The 24644-nt window shown below is 41.5% G+C and overlaps 1 protein-coding gene across 2 annotated transcripts in view; it reads left to right on the top strand.

The window, feature by feature from the left end:
• The window catches only part of GRIA4 (glutamate ionotropic receptor AMPA type subunit 4), a 376802-nt gene that overhangs the window by 115046 nt on the left and 237112 nt on the right, over positions 1-24644 (top strand). For both annotated transcript variants that reach the window (XM_080817704.1, XM_080817705.1), the window contains exon 4: positions 23087-23326. In XM_080817704.1, coding sequence (XP_080673830.1) covers positions 23087-23326 — 240 coding nt within the window. The remainder of the gene's footprint in view (positions 1-23086; positions 23327-24644) is intronic.

Genomic DNA, 24644 nt, shown 5'->3' with positions numbered 1-24644 from the left:
AATATTAACTATCAGTGTCACTGTTCTTTTAAAAACATATGGAAGGGGCGCCTGGGTGGGTCAGTCAGTTAAGCCTCTGCCTTTGACTCAGGTCATGATCTCAGGGTCCTGGGATCGAGTCCTGCATCGGGCTCTCTGCTCAGCGGGGAGCCTGCTTCCCCCTCTCCCTCTGCCTGCCTCTTGTGATCTCTCTGTGTCTCTGTCAAATAAATAAATAAAATAAAATTTAAAAAGAACGTATGGAAGATGTCACAGGTTGTGATTAACAGAATGTCATTATTCATAAAGACTTAGAGATAGGATCTTCAGAGATAACATATTTATCTTTTGGGGGATTATTAATATTAAAATGTGTAGGCAAGTCTCTCTGCCTCTCTCTGTCTCTCTCTCTCTCTATATATATATATATGTATATGTATCTTTTGCATACTCTCCACTGCAGTGAGAGCAATTCATTGAGAGAAATTTGAAAAGCAAAGAGTTAAAAAGACCACACACCTTAAATAGACTTATTTTCTTACCAAATCATATGCATATTCAGGGTCCTAAGTATGGTCTTCTTTGGTTTTGGTGGTAGTGACTGTATTATGAACTCACACCTCTCAAAAGGAGCTAACGTGAAGGGCTGACTCCCCTGTTCACACAGACTCCGTCGGAAGGCGAGGGAATGCATACGTGCCTTTCCGTTCCAGTGCTCCGTTGGCAGCTCATTCCTTTGAGCTACTAGGGTATTGAAATGGAAAAGATTTGCGTTTGCTGCGGCTCCTAGAGCAGAATTCTTGTCAATTTCAATCAGCTGCCTACTTAGGAGTTTGGAACCAGCGCGGGGACACAAGGGGAGGAGTCACACACGAATGAGCTTCTACCACGGATGTCACTGAGCTCCGTGTCTGAGGCATTAACAGTGTTGCGGCCCTAATGCTTAAACAGGTGATCTCTCTTCTTTCTTTTTCCTCCCCCCTTCTCTGTCTCTTTCGGTCTTATTTTTTTCAAGCCTTTATTTAAATTCCAGTTAGCTAACATACAGTGTAATACTGGTTTCAGGTATAGGACTTAGTGATTCATCACTTACATGTAACACCCAGGGCTCCCCACAATAGGATCTGAGGAATTCTTTTTGAGTCATTTTTAGGCAGTTGGCTAATGACAATTCAATGGTATCGATTTCTAGAACAGGCAGGCTGAACCTCTTCAGGCACAGGCACCTGGCCTGAGTACTCACTTATTAAACTATAAGTTTAAAAAGTGCTGCAAAGAGTGCAGTTTTAACCCAAAGGGTAACAATGACTATGTGTCATTCTCCATCTTCCCTGACACTCATCACGTCCGCTGGAGAGAACTGTGATCAGCGTTAGGAATTACCAGACCAACCAGGTAACTAGAAAGCTTTCCCAAGAGCGGCGATGTTTCAGGAGTTTAGGGTTCCTGTGCGCACACCCCTCAGCAAACCAGCAACTCTCTTTTGTGCGTGTGTGTGCTCCTCAGTTTTGCAAAGATCAACAGCAGTTCATCGGAGAATTCTGAGCAGGCAGAAGGGCATGTGTCGTTGTGAACCATTTATAGGGGTCAGCGAGCCGATGTGGTTCTCAGGGTGTGGCATGGTGGGCAGCAGGCACAGAACCAGCGCTCGATACGGACTTTCCTCGTAAAATAAGCACGCATGATCAGTTTATTCTGAAGACTAATGAGGAAGTCCTCATCACGCATGGCGATTTTTTCCCTGAGGGGCTTGAGTAAAGGGAGGTAAAATGCATGCCATACGGCCTTTCTTTTCCTTCACCAGCGGGTCAGATGAGCTTTGGCTAAGTGGGAGGGAGAAAATTGTTGATGGACAAAAAAAAATTGTTGATGGACTTGGCCGGGATAACGTTCCAGACAATGACTGTTGAAACTACAAATGTGGAGGGTTTCTTGTTTTGTACAGTATTGTTCACGGCAACTAGCGTCCTTTAAAACAGCATTTGCTCACATCACTATAAAAATCTGCCGATCAGTCTTTCGCTCAGCTTCTTTCATTTTAAGATTGCTCGTAAGCAGAACTAACGATTTAATGTGTTGCAAAATATATTCACTCGCCATCTGTGAAAAGAGCCTCTTCCGATTTTCTACACCAACAGTGCAAAATTGTGTCACTGGGCCACACTGAGCCTCCAGACGAGCTTTTTCTTCTGCCAGTGGTCATTATTTCATTTTAATTATGGGCTAGTGCTTTTAAGTTGTGAGCTTGCTCATAAAATGCCAGGCTTCTGGCTTTTCCCAGAACTCTCTGAGATGCCAACTGCTGGGTTTCCATGTCCACACAGCAGTCTTTGGTGAGAGCAGGGTCCCGGCAAGCTGCAGGCCTCACTTGGCCAGGAAATCCCCCGCCTTCCCAGAGCCTCATGCCACGCCGCACAATGCTTGAGCTGTGTTTTCATGAAGGAGACCTGAAAGGAAAGTGAAGTGTTGCTTGTGTCCATGATTACATCCACAGGAAAAAAGAAAATATCAGGCCTAGCAAATTTGGGATTTTTCAAAAAACATAAAAATGTGTGTGTCTTGGTGAAAATGATGGAGGTGTGAGCAACATATGGCCATGTCTCGAGAGCACACTGAATGCTGTCAGTAAGGACCAAGTAGAGTAAGAAGTGGCTGGTCTTGACTGAAAACCAAGTTGTTTGACTCACATTTCACCAGGGTGGTCCTTAAGGCGTTTATGTTTTGAGCCAACGTTAGTGTACCTCTTGGTTCCTCTACTGTCACGTGACTTCATGTCTCTGAGAAGCATGCAGAAAGGTTGGGTAGATAAACCTCCAACCTGTGTACTGCCGGATGGGCCACAGCATAGATTCTGGGCTGCAGGACACTGGCTGCTCCTCTGGAATGTTCTTCTAATCCCTCCAGGACTATCAGGAACTAAGTATGTTTGGGGATTGCCTGGATAGGAGCTAGCCACTGGCTCACTAGCCTCTGGTCTTTATCTGTAGTTTCAAACAGAAGGAGAGGCTGGTTTCTGGAGGTCAAGTGGGGGGTGGGGCGGTCTGACTTGAAGAACACGTTTCCACAGGCGGTACTGCCTGGTTTAGGTCCTTCTTGACATTGGACCCTTGTTCCTGGAATGGGGACCCAGTCCCAGTTTTTCCTCTAACTGATTATACTGAGATTTGGGCCCTATGTTTAGGGGCTCTTTACATCTAGGTAATGCCTTGCTAATTAAGGGACCCCTTGAAGTTCACTGGGAAAGTAACCTTTGTAGGGACAGATCACTACAGAAGGTAGAATGATTTAAAGAGGGAGAAAATTCCATTTCTTCTGTTAGTGCATTAGACTTATTTCTGAGCACCGTTAACAAGCAGGAACGCCCCGTCCCCTCCTCGTCCTCTCTGCCTGAATTTTCATTTTTCTCTTCCATGCTCACAAATGGGCGGAGGAAACCAACAGATTCAAAGACTCTCAGAGTTTAATTTCTATTCTCAGCATAACATCCGGGAACATGTGTTGTGTTGTTTACAAAAATAATCTATGAACCTTGACTCAAACAGGCACATTAAGGAATATTCTATAATTGGATTTCTTTCATTGATTCTACAAATATTTATTAATGGTGAAAAGCGCTGTGCAAAGTGCTGCAGACAGATCCCTGCAGAAAGCCCCACCCTAGTGGGGTTTACAACCAAACAGAAAATAAAAACTTAATTAAACAAGTAATTGCACAAATTACTTGTGCAATTATCGATCCTGACCTTTATATTTTTCACTCTCCTGCCTGGAATACTCTGCCTCAGCTATTAGACAGTGAGCTAACTCCCAGCCTCCCCATCACCGGTGTTGGACACGAAGAGCTTCCCTCGTGCAGGATATGCTGTAGCTGAGATGTTGGGGAGCCTTTGCTCTTGAGCTGAGAGACCGTGTCCCCCTGTGGAAGAGCCAGCTGTTTCCTTCCTGCATTCAAAATAAAGCTTACTTTCTCCTAGTTGTCAAGATAACAAATGTCAATACTAGTCAACTTGCTATAAGCTTGAAATTACAACAGAATACATAAGAATTTCCTCTACCCATTGCTCAAAGACAACTCGTCTTGATGTCTTGGCACATATTCTTCCACTGCCTTTCTTAATTTGAAATAATACTGTGAAATCTTTCAATATTGTGATGTTTGGAAGTTTCTGATTTCTTTCCACTACTGTATTATTGAGATGAGACACCTCTGTGTACTCGTCTTTGCAGATTGCTTCCTAGAAGCTACTTACTAGAAGCTACCTGGTGTAAAAGATTTTAAGATTGCTCATATGTATTTATATCCTGTGTTCCTTTTTTTTTTTTTTAAGATTTATTTATTTTTTTGAGAGAGAGATGGAGTGAGCACGAGCAGGGGCAGGAACAGAGGGAAAGTGACAGGCAGACTCTCTGCTGAGCGTGGGGCTGGATCCCAGCACCCTGGGATCATGACCTGAGCCAAGGTCAGACACACAACTGACTGAGCTGCCCAGGCACTGCAAAATATCTTGTGTTCCTTACAGGTTACACCAATTTGTGTTTCCATCAGCAGTAAATAGAAGTTCCTGTCTCCGCATGCCTTTACCATTATTGACTGTTCTTTCTTTAAAATCTTCTCTAATTTCAAAAGTTAAAATAGTATCATTTAATTTGCATTTTCCTTGCAATTGTATGTCAATTTAGTTATAGCGGTGTACAGTCCATGTGTTCTATGAGGATATCCTATGTATACTATGTGTCCCTTGAATGACACACATGGAAAGCTAAACATTTAAGTAAATATTTAAAAATTTAAACTTTTCAACCAAATTTGCATGCTTTTTTAACCTCCTTTAATAATGAAATCATATCACCACCAAACATATTATAGTCACAGAGTTAGATTTGTCCCTTCTATAAATCAACTTATTTAAATGAATATTTTAAATGATTTTTCACTTAAACAGTAAAACTTTTAGAGCTGTAAAAGCTCAGTTATGGCGATTCTGCAGTTCAATTCCAGGGGAAAAAAAAAAAAAAAAAACTGGACCCTGGAATCTGTCAATGAATAAGGTTGAACAGACAGAAGGATGAAAAAAGAAAGGGGGGGAGAAAATCTTCCTAATTACTCACAAACGTCTCAGCAGTGAGCAATCATGAGAAAGGAAATGCTGGAAAAGTACTTGACATTTAAATGTCAATTTAATCAAATTATGCAATTTTTAAAATGTGGCTGAGTGTAATGGGCTCTTTAAATTGTTTAAACCATGCCTTTTTCTAAAATGGTCCAGAGACTGAGCATTTAGCTTCCTTAAGCTGCCTTTTGAACTAATATCCTTAAAGAATGATGTACTGAATTGTATTATTACACTTTTACAATGAAAACATAAATTTTGCTATTTTTCAAGAATAAGAGATATCAACATATCTAACGAAAACTAGTGATTGGTCAGCATTTGAAGTAAGTTAATAACATGCTGTTCAAAGGGCAAATGAGAAGGTTAGGATGTATAAATTCTAAGGGAATTATTCCCTTAATTTTAGTAGAGATTAACCTCAACCCTAACTCCCTCCTCCTCCCTAATCTGGACCATTCAGTGGACAGAAAACTAATAATTATCTCACTCAGACTTCCTAACACCATCAGTTTTTTATAGAACTATGAGAAATAGGAAATGATCAGAAAAAGATACTCAGGAAAATAGTTGACCCAGTTTATCCCGAAAGCTCAATAAAATTTGAGCTCTGGGTCTGAACCCTAATGATACAGAAGTAGACTTGCTGCCTAGCTTGATAGTGAAATACAATTAATTTGTCACTGGAGAAAGATAGAACTCCATATTTGATCACACTGTTGTCACAAAAATAATAAACAGGACGTTGCAGGTACACTTAAGAGCACCACATTTGGAGATCAGTGTCTGGATTTGGCTATCATCTCTCCTACTCATTTCTGCAAACTTGGATAGATCTTTTCTTTCTGATCTATAGTTTCCTCATTTATAATATGTGAATAATTGATACTTTGTGGGATATGTATGAGGATTAAATGTGATAATATAGAAAGTGATTAGAATAGTGCTTGAACAATTTAAGCACTCAAATATTCGCTATTTTTAAGTCTTCTTGGTATCAAGAAACAGAAACAGAAATTCTAGCTCTTTTAAGTCAAAGAAAAATTCCTTTAAAAGTTACTAAGTTACTTTCCAGAACTGCCAGGAGACCTGATTATCTAGATCTCGGAGAATAAGACATGACCATTGCCCACATGGACCACAGAATGGTCCAGTGAGGACAAACGTGCCATTACACAGCATACAGCCTCCTTCAGCAGACACTTGCTGGGGCTAAAACCTGTCACCATAGTCAGCGTCCTGTGGTTGCTCCTTCTACACATCATTAATGCCTACATGGATTGGCAGAATCCTGATCCTGACCTGTATTAATCATGAATCCCAAACCACAGGTTATTTGCAGAGGGGAATTAATATAAAGAATTATTGGGAGAAGAAAATTAAGTCCTAAAAGGCATGCAAGAGGACTCGAAGGTGTCCTGAATTATCAAGTGCAAAAGAATAGCTACAGTCCCAAGGCTGAGGAAGAGCAAACAATAAGAATTAGAGACTAGGAGAAGGTGCCTTGCCAAGGTTGAAATTGACGTCTTCGAAGCAAGTATAGCTACCATGGGAAATTGCAGGCTGCAGGTGGCAAAGAAACTTGCCGGAGGTCTCAAGCCAGTGCTGGTTTCCATAAGCGGCCAGAACGCATCTGTGGATGGAGGATGTGAAGCAGCAGAATCAGATCTCTGCCACTGCGTGGAGGGGGTGTGGGTCTATAGCAGTAGCCATGTGTTGCTGGAGGGTTCTTCTGGTGTGGAGATGCTTGGAAGCCTCTGGAAGGGGTAGTGTGGCCTGGGATGTGGTTGGAGCTTCTCAGGACCCCTGCATAGAAAAATAACAAAGGAGGACCACAGGCCAAAGGAATGTCTGCTCATCATCCCTTGGTAGGTTAATCCTAGTGCGTTCTGTTAACGAAGGCTTGCGTCCCACCATCCGGCAAAGGAGAATGTTAACAGGATCCGGCATCACAAAGCAGGATACAGAGCCAATATTACGCAAAAAGAAAAGTAGGTTTGGAGCTGAGGGAAGTGAGTTGATCATCGGCACGTGAGTCCACGGCTTAGTTGCCAGGGATGCTGGGAAAACAATATGTGGCATTTTCAGGCTCCAAGACTCATGAGGTGATGAATTCCCAGAACACAGGCAAGCATTTCAGAGAAAAAGAATGACTAACATCTGCCTCATTCTCTCTATTAATCACATAGTTACTTTATAATTTATGCATCGTGTTCACCTTTGTTATCTCAGTTGATGTGTCAAAGTGTCCAGGTTGTGTATTCCACTTTTAAACATCTTCTCTATAGCTTGGGCTTCATATCGTCTTCTTTCTTGTACATAAGTCAATGTCTAAGAGTAAATTCATTGTTACAGAGTTGTCAGAGTCTCAGCAAACAATCATAACCAATGGTATCTTCAGCACGGCACTATTGGAGGGAATGCTGCTTTAGGTAAGATACCGTATTAGTATATGGCACACAGGGATGGAAGTGAGAAGACCACACATGTATGTGATGCATGTATGAAAATAGTTTATTTGCAAATAGATGCTAATAGACTCTTCCATAGTATGGAATTGATCTATTCTTTTTATCTTTAAGAATTTTTTCTTCCCACTATTTGGTTTTTCTTTGGTTTCCAATGACTTGTGTTTTTCTCCTGCTTGATGCCCCCTGCAGCATTTGATACTAATGACACCCTCTTATTTTTAAAGTGCTTTTGTTCTGTTGGATTCCATGAGATGACATTATATTTTGTCCTTATTCTCAGTGCCTTTGAGGACATATATTTTGTCCTTATTCTCAATGCCTTTCTTGCTAAGGTTACTTTGCTAGGCACTGTCTAAGTGCTTCTCCTAAATGTTTGTGTCTGTTCCTCTGAATTCAGAGGCCATTTATTTTTTATAAATCCAAAATTTCTGTCTCCAGCTTTCAGTGTATCTGCCCAGTTGCCTTATTGGGTATGCACATCCGAAGTTGGAGATAGAAATTTCTGCAAGCATCTCAAATTCAGTCTGTCCAAAGCTGGTCTCACTAGCCCTTATAGCTTTACTCCACCTTGGTGAACGCAACAGCCAGCATTCAGCCAGTTGCCTTAGTGAGAGACTGAGACATCGATTTTGCCTCATATTCAGGTGTAATTAATCACCAAAGTCTGTCGCTTTCACTTGCTACATTATGTCTTGAGTCCCTGTATTTCTCTCCCTCCTCACGGATCCAGAATCCTAACCTAGCAACAGTTTTTCCCTGCCTTACTACGATACTGGTTCTCAAGTTCACCAGGATCTATTCCTAGCCCACACAGCAGCTAGCCTTCTAAAATCACAGATTAGATTATTCTCCCTGTATGCTTCAGTACAGGAAGGTGGCGTCCCATCCGCCTTAGAATGAAGTCCCAAATCCATACTCTGGTTACGTTGTTCTCTAAGACCTGGCTCTCTACTTCCTTTTCAGCCTCATCACTCACTCGCCATATCCCTGCCCTCTCTAGGCACCAAACAAAGTCATCTTCAGTTTCTTTATATCTCTTTGTAAGTTTCCAGCTATTGTATCTGAAAATGTGTTTCCCTACTTGTGAGTGCTGTACTCCTAGTTAACACTCCAACTGAACACATATCCTCAGAGCATCCTTACTCCTCCCCCACTTTTAAAAGCATTTATTCCACTTGTCATCATTTGTTCAATGTAAGAGTAGAGGTCATATGTGAATTCTTTACTGGGATGCCCCCACCACTTAGCACATTGCCCAGCTCAGAGTCAATGCTCAATATTGTTGAAATAAATATTCTAGCCTTGGTGGGGTTAAATGCTATCACATAAAGTTCTAATTTGCATATTCCCTAAGTTGTGGAATATATTTTACTTAGCTTTTAACAAAGGACCTGAAACACACTATACAAATGAGTAATTAATATGCTGACTTAATACATAGCTACTCAAACACAAAATAGTATTCAAAACAACTAGCTTTTAGATTAAATCCATAGAAACTTTATCCCATAATGTTTGTGAGTATTATATAAAAAAGAAAGAGAAAAACCAAGTTGCAAAACAAAAATCTGCCTAAGTTGCAATACATAGTGGACAGTGGCTTGTATGTTTATCTGCCTGTAAGTGACTAGATGACATAAACAACTCATTTGTCTTAATCGTTAGAGGAAAAAGGAGAACAGTTTATATAGCATGAAAGCACTACTGATTAAATATTTGAGCAATTAAAATGTGCTCAGACCCGTAATGAAAGTCTGCAGAAGTATTTGTCATCTCGCTGAGCACAACGATTTCATGAAATACAGTTGAAATGCTGCTGGCACACGGGATAGCATATTCTTTCCTTGCTCACAGATCGCATCCTTGCTCTATAAATTTTTAAACCTCTATTAATTTATAGGTAGGATCTTACTGTTGTGTTTTTCCTCTCATTTGAATGGGCTTTTTATCTTTACTTTCTGTCTAAGCCAAGGAGGTCTGCTTTACTTAGTATCTCAAGGCCTTGGGCAGTGACCGTGTACCTTGAGGATTCACTTTCCTCCTCTGTAAAATGAGATATTCTACCTCGATAGACAGCCGTGAAATTCCATAATCTAGGAAATCCATGGTGTCTCTGTCCGTTGATCTCTGTTGGTTTTTAGACCCCCTGGGAGCCTCTTGGGTGTCATCTGCAGCCCGCCCTTGGACATGGAGGGCAGGGAGAGACAGAAAAAAAGGGGCAGACTTCAATAATAAATTTTTTTAAAGGAACAAAAGAAATAATACAAGGGGGGAAAAAAAAAAAGAAGAAGAAAGAAAAGAAAAGGGGAGACCATTCCAGATTGGTGGGTGGCAGGGTTAATGAGCAAGGGAACGTACCTTCGAGGCTTGTCTTGGGTGTCCACAGATAAACAGATAGTCCCACCAGCCTTCCAGAATCTTAAAGGTTTCTGTAGCGGGTTCAGTCACATATACTGTTCAGATGCTCTCGACATCACATCACTGTCTCAAGGTCATGTTCTTGGGGCAGCTTCAGGGAGCAGGGATGGCAAGTGGAACAGATATTCCAAGGACAGGGAGGGGGTGAGGAATCTCTGATCTCCCCCAGGACCAGCTCATGGGTCAACCATTGGTCACATCCTCTTGATGACTTCCCCCAACGATCTCTTCAACACTTGGCATTAATTACTTTATATGTATAACAAAACTTTATATTGCATAATTGCCTTTCCCTTGGATAGAGTGAATAAGCTCTTCATTTTATTTGCTAAGAAACAGATGTACATAATTTTCAATTTTTTTCCAAAAGTCTGTGTTCTAATATAAAATCTGGTTTTTTTGGTCATAAGAGATTTTAACTATTCTAAGAAAAGTTAATAGGAAAAAATGCTATTTTAATGTAAAAGCAGGGAAACATGTACTCAAGTTTTAATGCTTTTAAAAGGACTGTGATTATAGTGATTATTGTTGCACCAAGTCATATTCTATTATTTCTCAAAACCCAAAAGTGTTTTCTGTTTTCATCTCTCTCTCTCTCTCACACACACACACACACACGCAGTCAGAACAATTATTAATAGTGTTCTTTGAATAGTGAATCATGGTTTAACAGCATAGGGAATGAAATAGTATTTTTATCAGACATCATTCTGTTCTATAATGCCCTAATAATTTAGAAGGATGAAGTAAAGGGATTTATAAACCAGGGTGTATTTAACTATGAAATCTCTGAAAAAATTCTGAGCATTCAAAAAGCTTAAAAATGTAACCTTGACAAAGTAGCCAGAGTGGTTCATTATTTCTATTTTCGTGTTTTCCTTCTTCATGTGTGGCCCCAAGATCTGACAATTGTTTTTTGAAATTTGGATATAGACAAAATACTATGTCACAACATAAAGGCTTCCCCATTCTAGAATATAAAATTACAACCAGAAGTCAGGCATTAGTAAAAAATCATAAAACAGCTGGTTTAATTATATGTTGTGAGATATATACTATAGATCTATAGATCTATATACACTATAGATACTATAAAAATAGTATCTATTTTTATATACACAGAAACTACACCATGCAGTTGTTCAGTATTTCCATCTAGTCATGGTTACCTGTAAATTCTCTCCCAAGATTTTATGCAGTGCATTTTAGAAAGGCACCCACCCCCCAAAAAATTACCCACCCCCCAAAAAAGGCATAAGAAGCATTGGATACTATAATCTTATTTGTCTGAGTTATATGTGTATTTGTCCTTTTTAAATGACAGCTGAAGTTTGGTTTGCTTTAAGAGGTGGCTTTTTAAGAGAACGCAATTTTCCATAATCCTTTAAGACCTCCGATTTCCATGAAGTATACGTATTCTTATATTGCCTTTTCCACTAGCAATCAAGGTGTAATGGCCCAAACGTCCTCAGCAGAGCAAGACAGAAGAAATTTCTAACCAGTCATTTTCCTTCAAGGGGTAGAGTAGAATGAACTTTGGAATCAGACCTGGGCTAAAAATTGCCCTTTCCCTGCTTAGATGTATAAACTTAAACAAGTTGCATAACTTCACCAAATTTCACTTTCAACAATGAAAAAGAAAAATGGGGAGAATAATACCTACCTTATAGGCCTGCCGTGAAGTTTGAGTGAGGTCGTGCATACAAAATGACTACGGCAGAACCAGACACACAGTAGATACTCACTAGTTGTTGGGTTTTCTTCCCATCCCCTTGCCCAGCTAGCTCCCCGGATGTCTTCTCCGTGCTCTGGATGTGGCACTAGAATGCTGGGTGTGGAGCTTTAGCCTAAAGCACAGAGCAGGGAGTCCCATTACCAGTGTATAAGTGACTTCCAAGGAAGTTGAATGTAAATTCTCTTTGCTAAATTGTCCCATCTTAAATACAACGGGGCAGTGTTTTCTTTTATCAAAACACAATTTTACATGTTAGATTTGCTTTCGATGGCTGTTCGTTCCACTTAAAAGATTAGGCCAAATAGCTTCACAGATCTCGAATACCTTTCACACACAACCCCACTTTGCCTCTATTCATTTAGCTATTTATTCAGCAAATATTTATTGACCACCAACTCTGTGCCAAGCGTTATGCTGAATGCCGGAGATGGAAAAGCAGGATGAGAGAAGTGGTCAGTCCTTGCCATTATGTCCTGGAAGTAGAGACAGGCATGAAACACATGTCAAAATTCTGCACCCAGAGCAAGGAATGACACTCCAGTTATTCTACTGGGGAAGCACCATACTCATGAGAACAGTTGTTTCTGAACCCCACTCCAATAGCTGTCAGATATTATTCCGTTCCATTTTTAATTGAGGTTATCCACATCCATGATGTATTGAAATGATTTTCAGGAAGACAGCTCTGTCTCCTCTGATGAAGAAAAGCTTTCAACATATTATTTAGACCCTTGAAGAAGTTTCTCGAGCATACAAAAAACTCTGCTGCAATTATGCCTCTCAGTTATATAGTATAAAATACAGATGACGAAGCAAACGTTTCCATTGAGGAGCCACTTAGAGGTGAAACTATGTTCCAAATCCTTCAATACCGAACAGTATATCACGGGTGTCTTGGCCCCCCGCAGTCTTCTCTATGGCTGGAAGTTGACAACTGAAGAACCAAACACACCTGTTAGGATTTAGGTGCCCTTTGGAATTGGTTTCTTCCTCTCCTCTCAACTTCTTTCCTTCTAAAGACTTACTTGTTGGAGTCCTTATGGTTATATATTAGGAGTATAAAAGAATCATATGATCTTCACAGCACCCAGATTACTGCTAGGACAGCCAGTTTTACACAGAATAGAGCCTTGCTTCTTGTGCTGAGTGTTGCAAATAGCCTTCTGCTTATTCCTTTATAGGCCTTGGAAGCAAAATGAGCCATGTGTTTCCATTATGATGGCCTGACTCTGGAAAGAAATGTGCAAACAAGCCTGTATATTTTTACTGAGCTCTCAATTAGTTTAATTTAGAATTGAAATATGCTTTCTAGCTGAGATGTCACAAAGCTGAAGGGGGAGCATGTGAGGGCTGTGCAAGTGATTATATCTCATTGTGGTCTTTGACGGCATTGTCCAGAAGCATCTTCAGAGAAGACATCTGAGAAAGTGGAAGTACTTAATCATGATAGAATTAAAGTGAAATATTTTTGTGGTATTTGCATTTCAACTTGTCATTTATAGTGATTAGCTTCAGTAACTTTATGTACTGTAGCTAACCACCACTTACAAGTCTAAGAAAATTAGCTTTTACATATTAATAATCTATGATAATGCCTTAAGGGCATAAATTAATGAATTCTGGGCCCAGCATGCTCTATCCACCATCTGATTGAGCCTTTTCAAACCCAGATATGAGGAGTTCATCATTTTCATATCAAATAATCAGAGAAAGAGGGAAGATGCTTAACTAGTATGTCCTGACTTTGTAAGGTTTTCCAATAGACTGTTGGCATTTTAAGAGACATTATTTTAAAAATCCAGATGTGTGACAAGATGTCTTTTTGAAGAAAGATAATTGGCAGGATTCTTAAAAAAAAAAAAAAAAAGGTAGAAATTAGGTAGACACAGGGTGACAACAGTACCAGGACAGGAGAGGGCCAGGCGAGGAAGCATTTCACACACAGCTCAGGCTCCCCTGTGCTGGAGGGACTCCTCGCCTCGCCAAGTCAGAATTAAGTGTATAGAAATGATAATAGAACATCACCATGATGAAAGCATAAAATATAGATGATTTTGTCAATGGTGACAGAACTGTCTCATTACCCAAATGTTAAATTGTTTAAAAAAATTAATGTGTAGTTAAGATTATAATTATTTTCCTTATAAGGAATCATGAAATGTCTATGTCATAATAGCGGGCAGTTTTCAGGAACTAAGCTTTAATTAAAAACAAATGGTGAGGGGTAGCTGTGTGGCTCAGTCATTAAGCATCTGCCTTTGGCTCAGGTCGTGATCCCAGGGTCCTGGGATCAAGCTCTGCATCAGGCTCCCTGTTCAGCAGTAGGCTTGCTTCTTCCTCTCCTACTCCCCCTGCTTATGTTCCCCCTCTCACTATTTTTTCTCTCTGTGCCAAATAAATAAATAAATAAATAAATAATCTTTTAAACAAAAAACAAATGGTGAGCGGATGTCCAGTCAAAAGGGAAGGGAGGATGCCCCTAGAGACCAAAAGTAAGTTACCTAGACCGTGGGGTGGGGGGACTTAGCTTCCAGAGTCCACTCAGCAACAAGGAAGTAGATTTTTGTGGTTATCGGCCAGTCGTTCCACACTCTCCCAGTCTCTCTTCTGTCCTCATTGCCTTTACCAGAGACCGTGATTCCGTTCACTCTGCCAGCATTCAGGGAGCACTTTCCATTTGCCCATTCCAGAGCCTGAGGTTGCCTCAGTGGATGGGCTGCCAGATTCCCTCTTCTTGCAGAACTCCTGACATCCTGAAGAAAAGAGGTAAATAAGCCATCAAATAAGTAAGGTAATTTCAAATAGTGGTAAGGGCTAAGCACAATATAAAATAAGGTCACGAGCAAGAGAGTGACTGGAGCTGTGGGAACCTCATTTCCTAGAGGAGTCAGGGAGAGGCTGTTAGGGAGTTGACATTTTCACTGGGATAGGAATGGTGGGAAGTGCAGCCAAGGGACAGTCAGGCCAGAGAGAGCAGTTAGAGCCAAGGCCCTAAAGTGGATGAAAAGGTGTATTTAAGTAACAGAAAAAGGGAGAGTCTGGCTTAGTCTAGTGGGTGAGGGGGGCAATGGTGGATGGGTTTAGGGAAGACAAAATCATTAGAGCTTTTAAGGCCACACGGAATTAGTTAAATCGGATGAAAAGCCACTGGAACTTTAAGTAGGGATGGAGTGCCATCTTACCACACTCTCTGCTGAGTGGGCAATGATTAGGAAGGAATAAAACTGGGAACAGGAAGTACAGTCTGGAGACTTTACTAGTAGACTGGGCAGGACAGTGACAGCATAATAGGGATAAGGAAGATTGAGTAGATTTTGATATATTTTAGGTATTTTAGAGAGGAAACCATCAAGATTTGTCATGATTTTCAATGTGGAGTAGGAAGAAGGTAAGAATCAATAATATTTTCATGGATGGTCCTGCTTTTTATTTGGATGGGAGAAAACAGACACAAGATTCTGGAAGAAAAATAGAGTCCTGTTTTGGCCCAGCTGTGTCTCAGTTACCAAAAAGACAACAAAGGAGAGATGTCAAGTATTGATGTTTGGGTCTGAACTCATAAAAAAGAACAAAGCTGAAGTTATTAATAAGGGCATTCTTGGTGCATGAATGATATTTGAAGTCCTAGAAATAGATGACATTATCTAAAGAGAGTGTGGAAGAAGTGCTCTTTCATTACTTAAAGATTGGTCAGACAGGGAAATGCAAGCCAGGAAACAGAACAAGCGTTCAAATAAGAGGAAATGGAGGCAAGTGTGCTGTTGGGTAAGCCAAGAGAAGATTTTGCTTCAAGGAGGAATGTTGTAAACTCCTCATTATTATTCCCTTTGGTTACTCGTCTCATGCTGTGCCTGAAGGAAGTCATGAATTTCTAAATTGTTGCCACCTCTAGTGCATATTTCCATATTTTGTCTTCTGTCAATATTCATTAAATCTTTCACTTTGTTTTATCATTTCACTCAGTAAGGTTTTACAGGGCACTTACCATGGCCCACGTGCTGTGTTGTGTGTGTTGGGTTGGATATTTTTGTGGCTAAAATAGGAAGGGTTCCTTATTATCATGCAGTTTGTAAGATATTTTATATGCTCTTGGTTTCCTCTCCTACCCTCTGAAATTATTTGTAACATGTGCCACTTTTAGACAGCTTTATGGAATCTTACTGTTGCAACCTTGCCTCTCATATTGATGCAAGTAGGAAACTATCAGCCTACACACATCTTAGCTTATCTTTTAATCTGTGAACTCCATGGAATGAAGTACCTTCCCTACACCTGCTCATCTCATTCAAGGCCAGTTTTGTATGTGCCCTTGGCCCAATACATTGTCTTTCTGGACCTTCTTTAATTATTACCCCTTTCTCTTCTGAATCCTTTCTCCTTCTCTGATGGCTCCATTCCTCAACCAGTAAACATGCTCATATTTGTCCTATCCTCTCTCTCTGTCTCTATCTCTCACTCAGATAGACGATAAATATATGTCACTCTGTAGTCATGTTTCCTTGAAGACAAATTTAGCATTACATCGTTAATGAAGACCACATCTTATTGGTATCTAATCCAATTGTTACTAGGATTATGAACCTAAAGATTTATTATTGGGAATTTACTCTTACTTATATTCTAGGATTATCTTTTAGAAGTTGGTATGTCCAGGGGCATTTGGGCCTTTGGCTCAGGTCATGATCTCAGGGTCCTGGGATCGAGTCCTGCCTTTGGCTCCTTGCTCAGTGGGGAGTCTGGTTTTCCCTCTCCCTCTGTCCCTCCTCTGGTTCACAAGCTTTCAGGGACTCTGCAAATAAATAAAATATTCAAAAAATTTTAAAGAAAGAAATTGGTACATCCAATAACAGGATCTCTGTAGTACATGTTTGCACGGGGCATAGCATTTTGATGTTTTGGTGATAGGTTTTTGTCTTTTTTAAAGTACCTAAGAACCAAATGCCTTATAGTGACTCTGTCCTCCCACCACTATGTTTATATCCAAGCAACTGGCATATATTTGTTTCGCTAACATTTCTAGATATTATTTATCTCTGATGTGGTTTAAATATGATCTTTAATCAGAAATAGAAATATTGGCAACCTACTTGTTGGTTTCTGTATCTTTAACCACTATTCAAACCTAACCTCCATAGACAAGTAACATTTCCTTCAATCCACCTGCCCTATGGCCTATGGGCTAAGCTAAGGACTCCTCTGTGCTTCTTCATAACCTCTACCTATCACTTACTGTGTTCACTATCTTGAAGTATCAATTTGTATCTGGCTACTTAGAATATGAACCTCTTCTCAGTGGAAAACACTGTATTAATTGTATTTTGTTAGAAATGCTTAACACAGTGGCTGGAATAAATTAGGCAGTATATAAGCATTTGTTGAATGAAATGATGAGTGGTAGGGTTAATCTACCTTTTTTTTTTTTTTTTGCAGTACATTCTTTCTACTACAGATTGATTAAACACCAATAAACACTTTTTACACTGCTTTATACAGTTTACCCAAACCGGGAAACAGTTCTGTTTACATTGAAAAATGGATAGCTTAATCATGCAAATTCAAATATCTACAAGGCTGGAGATAGATAGATAGATAGATAGATAGTTAGTTGGTTAGTTTTGGGTTTTTTTGTAGGCTACACATCCAACCTGGGGCTTGGACTCATGACCCTGAGGTTGAGAGTCCCATGCTCCATGACTGATCTGGCAGGCACCCTCACAGGGTTAGGTTATTAACAGAAGTACCTGGAGTGGCGTAGTAGAAGTAGGAAGTGGTTGGGTTTGCAGCCCAGCAGACGTCTTAAGTTCCAAACCCAGCAGAGAACTCCAGTGAGATGGGAGATTCAGGATGTTGGATTTAGGATGTAGTTGGTTATCAGCACACTTAATGAGAGTGGTTCTGGTGGCTGGGAAGTAGACGAGCCAAATCAAATGAGTTGGAAAACAGTGTAAGTAGAAAGCCTTGTCAATAAAAGTGCCTGGAAAAGGGTAGGAGGGTACGAAGCGGTAGGTGTAGAAGGTTGTTTTATAAAATGAAGGACAGCTGGGCTTATTTGCGGAAGTCGTATAGGGCAGAGGAAGGCTGCAGAGGCAGGAGAAAGGGGAGAGCAGCAGATGGAGCCCTGGCCTGTGCTTTTCCTCCACGTGCAGCTGTGGTCGGGTGAAATTCAGCATATCGCTTGGATTTATGTCCCATGGCTTGAGAAACACTGAGCTAAGACCACGTCGTTTGATTTACATGTGATGGAGGGCTATAAATCATTACAAATTATATGACAAATTGACTTGGCTTGGCATCTGGAGTGTGGCATCTGGAACAGAATGGGGTAACTACCTGATGAAAAGACAGATCTAATTAATTGACACCATCAGGTAAAAGATGAATGAATTATTACGATGTGTTTATATTATGTGTTTATTTACATAATAACTTGATCTTAGTGATCTCATTAGTGAAGCAGAATATAGAATATGTGCTTAAAATTTTGATTGGATTATTTCCTTGGAAGTCTTATCCTGATTAGTGTTTGTATCCCAAAATATGTATCCATCTAATATCATCACGTCTATTTAGTGACTAAGCATTACATTAAAATTCAGCTTGCTCCCCTCTTATGTATGCATTTCTGAACACGTTGATAGTTACCTTATTTTATTTTCATTAATTTGTGTATGCATACAGATAGTTCAGGAAGTTCCATTGTTTGAATAATTATCTGTATACTAAGCAACAATAGACGTCATAAGACATAATCAAGTGAATTTTGATTTGAGTGTTTGCAAAAGCTAGATTCTAATACTAAATCTGGAAGTAATTATCTTTTAAAATTGGAATCTATTGATCAAATAAAATACTATCTAAGGGATCATATAGAGATAATATTGAACATTCGATTGACCATCTATCCACATACATAGGAAACCCAATAACCCTCACCTACCAAGCATATAATTCTAGATTAAACAGACCAAAAAAAAATAATAATCAACTGAATGCTACTAAACCTGGGCATTTGCAAAGGGAAACTAAAATGTGAGTGACAAATAACAGCCAAAGGCAAAGTTATTAGTCTAAGACTTTTTACAGTTTCTAAATAAGTGTATTCGGAGAATGACAAATGGCTGTGAAAAAGAGCAGTTAGATGGATATTTATGATGATGCAAATGAAGAAAGCAGACAGAAGATGATTAAATATCAGAAAATACTGTTTATTGAGGAACAAGTGGAATAAATTAAGTTAAAATGCTATAGCAAGCACCAGAGTAGTGGAAAGTCATAATGATTACATTGAAAAGAACACAGTAGGAAAGAAAAAATAATCAAGGAACTTTGTATAGAGTATATTAGTTGTTTTGGGCCTTCTTAAATAGCATAATACTATTTGCACATAAAATTTGATGTTGGTAGCAGCTCAGTATTCGAAATAGAGGAAATCAGAAGTGCTGTTCGGCTCTTTTGGGGGAAAGGGGTGCCACCCTTTCCTGTCTCATCAAAGGTTCTCCTGCAAAGCTAATGAAGTCCTCTTAGGAAACTTGTGGGGTTCCCCGAAATGGAGTTTGAGAACCAAAACTTGACAAAGGTATGGTTTTAAAAATGCCATAACAAAGAATTAAGTATTTACATAATTATACTATGTATGTTATATTATAATTATACATGCATATAATACAGTATATGTATAACTGTCTTAAAGCACATGACTTGCTACATTTTCTTTTCTTTTTTAAAGATTTATTTATTAATTTTAAAAAGAGTGGGCGCTCACCCTGGGGGGAGGGACAGAGGGAGAAGGAGAGAGAAACTCCAGCAGACTCCCTGCTGAGCCCGGAGCCCAATAAGGGGCTCAATCCCAGGACTGAAGCCTTAAGCCACAGACACCCAACTAACTGTGCCACCCAGGTGCCCGCTGTTTGCTTAACAGTTTCTTGAACAACCACTAAAATTTGTGTGTATGCTCAGCACCAAACTGAAAGCCAGTATCTTAGTTTTGAGTTCTGAAGCTCTTCAACTTTTTTCAATAAAGTGAAACAAAAATTATTTGAACCAGATTATTTGCTGACTAAGAGTGGGCCCTCAACTTGCATGAAAATCAAGGGAACAGGACAATATGAAAACTTTATAAGGGAGCCAAGGGACTCCTAGTTATACACTAAATGTACAGCACTTACACAAATACATCCAAACCCTTGGTGGAACTTTCGCAAGGTTAACAGCTGACCCAGCAACTTGATTTATCGGAGAAGGTCTCTTAAGTTATAGAAATTAATTGAATTGAAACCCCAGGTACCCAAATGGTACATCATGCTGTTTCTTATACCTTGAAAGAAAATTTCAGCCAGTCACACTGTCAAAACAAGCCTTCCAGTTGGTCAGATTATTTAGGTGATCAAATTGTAGTTCCTGGGCGAGCATAGAATTAGAATTGGATGTTCTTCCTTCATGGACTTTCTTTATAAAATCTACTTACAGGGCACCTGGGTGGCTCAGTCAGTTAAGCATCTGCCTTAGGCTCAGGTCATGAACTCAGGGCCGTGGGATCGAGCCCCGCATTGGGCTTCCTGCTCAGTGGGGAGCCTGCTTCTCCATCTACTCCCTGCTTGTGCTCTCTCTCCCTATCTCTGTCTCTCTCTCAAGTGAATAAAATCTTTCAAAAAAAAAAAAAAACCTACCACTTACTAATTATCTCCTGTATAGGGTCATTGTTTTATATGCATTATCTTATTTAATCTTTGGCATATTATGTATTTATAATTGAGACAATTAAGATTAAATAACTTAGCCTAAGGTCACCTGGCTAACAAGTAAAAGCACTAGGATTTAAACTGGTTAGCTGAGTTTGCAGTCATTCCCTTCTATTTTAAAGTCTAGTCTATCCTAGTCTTGTTCATTTGAATATAGATGCTGGTCCCTTAGTAAGGTGTTACTTTTTCCAGAACTTATATAATATCTCTTAGAGCATATTGTCTACAAAAGACCAGACACATCCATTTTCTGTTAATTGGTAACTTCTGCTATAATTATATTGCTCAGACTCTATCCCTAATTTCAGAGGTATAATAAACAAGAACAGAAGAAACACTGCCAGGTTTTATTAATTTATCTTATTTAATTATGCCTCATAATTTCCTAAAACCCGGATATTGTAGAATATGGGTATAAATGTTATTAGGATAATTAATTTTTTTCCAAGAGCCTATTATTGCTTCAACAAAGCAAAATCTAATTTCTTTGTATCACAATGAACTACTCCTAATACCTCCAGATTATCTAATATCCTCGGCTTCTTTATAAATTTAGCAATTAAAAGTAGTAACCAAAATAAGAAAACATCAACATTTTAGAGAATTAAGGACATTTTAAACTAGCGGTATAAGACAAAGAAAAATGGGACCTTTCACTGTATGTGGTAAACTATAAGAATTTGGAATTCAGTGATGCTTTCCTTCTTAAACAGAAAAAGTATTTTTTTAATGCAAGCCTGTATCCTTTAAAAGGTAAATTAGAAAAAATTACCCAAGTTTGGACTAGGATTCAGTCATGCTGAAGGAGGGATCAAAATGATGCTAGGAAAGAATCTCGAGAAGAGGTGTTTGTGTGTGTTTGTTTCTCTTTATGTATTTGTCTCATTGTCCTTGCAACAACTAGGAGCATAGACAGGAAAGACAGAAGGAGGCTGTGCACCTGTTCACCGCAGGTTCTCTTACTGTAAGAGGACTTGGTTCTGTTGGGTTTTGAGATTGTCTTGTCTTCGCTTTATAGCCTACCTATAAGCTGCACAGTTCGTCACAATTCCGCCAAGTATCCAGGGCACCCCAGTAGTGATTTTCCAGATAGCTTAACTTGTGTTCAAACGTGGTTCTAGAGAACTCAAAGGTTGTGAGGGGAAAAAAAAAAAAAAAAAAAAAAGACAGCTGCCACTGCAAAAAACAAAAAAGCCACAAAGTAACGAATTTAGGTAGATGGTTTATCTCCGTTTTATTTTAGTTCTTGTTCTTTCATTTGGAGCATATTCCTCTGTCTTCTCCTTTTGTTCGACTTCGTGTGTGTGTGTCAGTGAGTTAGGCGAACGACTGTCTTTCCTAAAGTTGAAGGAGTGACCCCATGGAAGGTTGACCCCAGTGTCGACTCTGGGTGTCGGGGGTCCCCGGTGGGATGGCTGCAGGTGAAGTGGGCCCTGGCTGCGGTGGTCCCCCGCTCCCTGCACTGAGGGTGCCCCGGGGGGGGCTGCAGAAGCTGAAGCCGGTGAAGCGGAAGGCCTGCCCCTCCAGGAACTCGGCGTAGGGCGTGCCCTGGGGGGGCCGCCGGGGCCGAAGCACGCGCCCGCAGCGGTCTGGAGCCCGAGGAGTGCCGGGCGCCTCTTCCACCTTATCCCGCTGCCTGGGGCTGCCCCGCCGTGCGCCACGCTGGGCCCTCGTCGGTGAGACGCCTGAGAATGGTGTGGGCTGGGGGCGCGGGGCGCACGGCGGCGCAGGCCAGCCGGGCTGCCCCGACCCCGCTCTGTGGGCTCGAGGTGGAGGGGGAACGGAAAGCGTGGGACTCGCCAGCCTCTGCCTCAGGGTGTTCCGGCAGCTTCCCCCGCCGTTCAGTGGAGCTCTAAGGCTGCGTCGTTTGTATGCTGGTTGCTCCTTTAAACTGCGGGTTTTTTTCCTGTGCCCGAGGGCATCTGGGGCTAGAGCCAGGGCTCGCGGAGGCAGCAGGCCGGCCGCGGCGCCCGGAACCCGGTCCCCGTCAGCACCAGGCGCTCGCCAGGTGGACGCCAGTGTAAACAGTGGCGCTCGCCAGCCTCTGGAGCTGGAGAGGCTCCAGCAGCTCCCCCGCGGCTTGGCAGGGTTCTAGGGCTGAGGCCTCTCTGTGCCGGCTGCTCCTTCACACCCGGCCGTCTGTCCGCGCCCCGCGGGGCTCACGGGTCGGCTCCGGGTCCCTCCGGGCTCGCACAGCCGGGGCTTCCCCGTGTCAGCGCCTCCTCCCTGTCCTCCTCTCCCTGGGGCTCCCCCGGCTTCCGGGCAGGCGCGGCTCCCCGGCCCTCGGTTCTCCTCCCGGGGGAGCGGCTTGTCCAGGCCGGTGTAGGCGCGAGGGGCGGGGCGAGCGCGGGCTCTTCCTGCGGCGCCATGTTGCGCCGGAAGTGCAGGTCGGCTCTCTGAGGAAGGACGCCTGTGGCCCCGGGTTACCTCAGCCAGTGCAGGGCTGTGGGTGCGCGCGCGAGGGCTCCTTCGTTGAGGACAGAGTTAATCATACACTTCAGCTTTACTCTTCCCTGACGTTACATTCCCAGATGTCCGCATGGCTCAGACTTCTTGTAGCCTCACAGACGGCTGATGTGGAGGTCAGCAGGTGGAGAGTGCTCACAGTTGTGTGGTTTTTTTCTTTTCTTTCAGTCTGTTCCCAGTATTCTAGAGGAGTTTTTGCGATTTTCGGACTCTATGATAAGAGGTCGGTGCATACCTTGACCTCATTCTGCAGCGCCTTACACATCTCCCTCATCACGCCCAGTTTCCCCACGGAGGGCGAGAGCCAGTTCGTGCTGCAGCTGCGGCCGTCCTTGCGGGGCGCGCTCCTGAGCCTGCTGGACCACTACGAGTGGAACTGCTTCGTCTTCCTGTACGACACCGACCGGGGTAAGTGCGCGCCGCGCGGCCGAGCGCTGCTCCCGCCGCCCCGCGACCGGCTCCGGCGTCGCGCGTGCGGCTCGCGGAACTGTTTTGAGCCGTAACGTGGCTGGAGCCAGCAAACGGCCGATGCGTGTGGCTGGTGAACTCGGCCCGACTGGGCAAAAATTCGTCGCTAAACAAGCTTCAGCGACGCGCAAGGTGATGGGCGAGCAAACCAAGCTCTGTCACTTAGCCGAGATAACACGATTCTGTGAAAATGTCCGTGATGATGCTTCAAGTAGGAGCAGGAAGTAAACGGGTCTTTTACCTCAAGTGCAGATGACTTAAGGTCCTCTTAATGGTGATTGAAGGTCTTGGAAGGTCTTAAGAAAGTTGCAGGTTGACCTTTGTGTCTAATTCTGTGTATCTCAAATTTTATTGAAAAAAAGAGAAAGTAGCAGGTGGAAGCGTAGCATTGAGTTTGAAGTGTAGAATTTTTTTTAATTAAATTCAGTTAGCCAGCATAGAGTACATCGTTACTTTCAGATGTCGTGTTGAAATGTAACCGTGAGTACTTGAAGCGTCGTGTCAGTGCGGTACAGATTTGGTGGGAAGGCTTGTGCGCCGGCAGCCTTTACTTCATCAGGCCGTGGAGATGAGTAAGTGACACTGTGCAACCCATGCATTGGAATAACGGGGTGAAGAATGTTGGGTTAGTAACAGTCCACTCATTTGTGGGCCTCTTTGAGATACTTTGACTTTACAGTATGAGACATAACTTAAGAAGTTCCCATATTCGGTTTGGTTTTTTTTTTTTTTTTAAAGATTTTATTTATTTATTTGACAGATCACAAGTAGGCAGAGAGGCAGGCAGAGAGAGGAAGGGAAGCAGGCTCCCTTTTGAGCAGAGAGCCCGATGCGGGGCTCGATCCCAGGATCTTGGGATCATGACCTGAGCCGAAGGCAGAGGTTTTAACCCACTGAGCCACCCAGGCGCCCCTTTTTTTTTTTTTTTAATTTAGTGACTAGAATCGTAGCAGCATATTACATTACAATTTAAACAGCAAGAAACCCCCTGTGGGGTTTTGTCTTCAGTCTTTTTTCCTTAAAGACTTTGATTTTTTTATCAGAAGTTGGAATAATTGAAACTGGCAACATTTAAGAATATCCTTGAATAGAATTCTATCTGCAAAATGGGTAAGATAATAAATATAAGACAATAAACAAGCAAGATAAGTCTTGAAAATATGATTACCTTCAAAAGTCCAAACATAATTTCCTATACTCAGAGATGGTATATACCATATAAGATGTCACAGTGGTGGTCTTAGTACATTGCTTATAT

The sequence above is a fragment of the Martes martes genome, assembly GCF_963455335.1.
Source record: "Martes martes genome assembly, chromosome: 10".
Taxonomy (NCBI): Eukaryota; Metazoa; Chordata; class Mammalia; order Carnivora; family Mustelidae; genus Martes; species Martes martes.
Note: the sequence above shows the minus strand (reverse complement) of the source record. Positions and strands in the feature narration are given on the sequence as shown.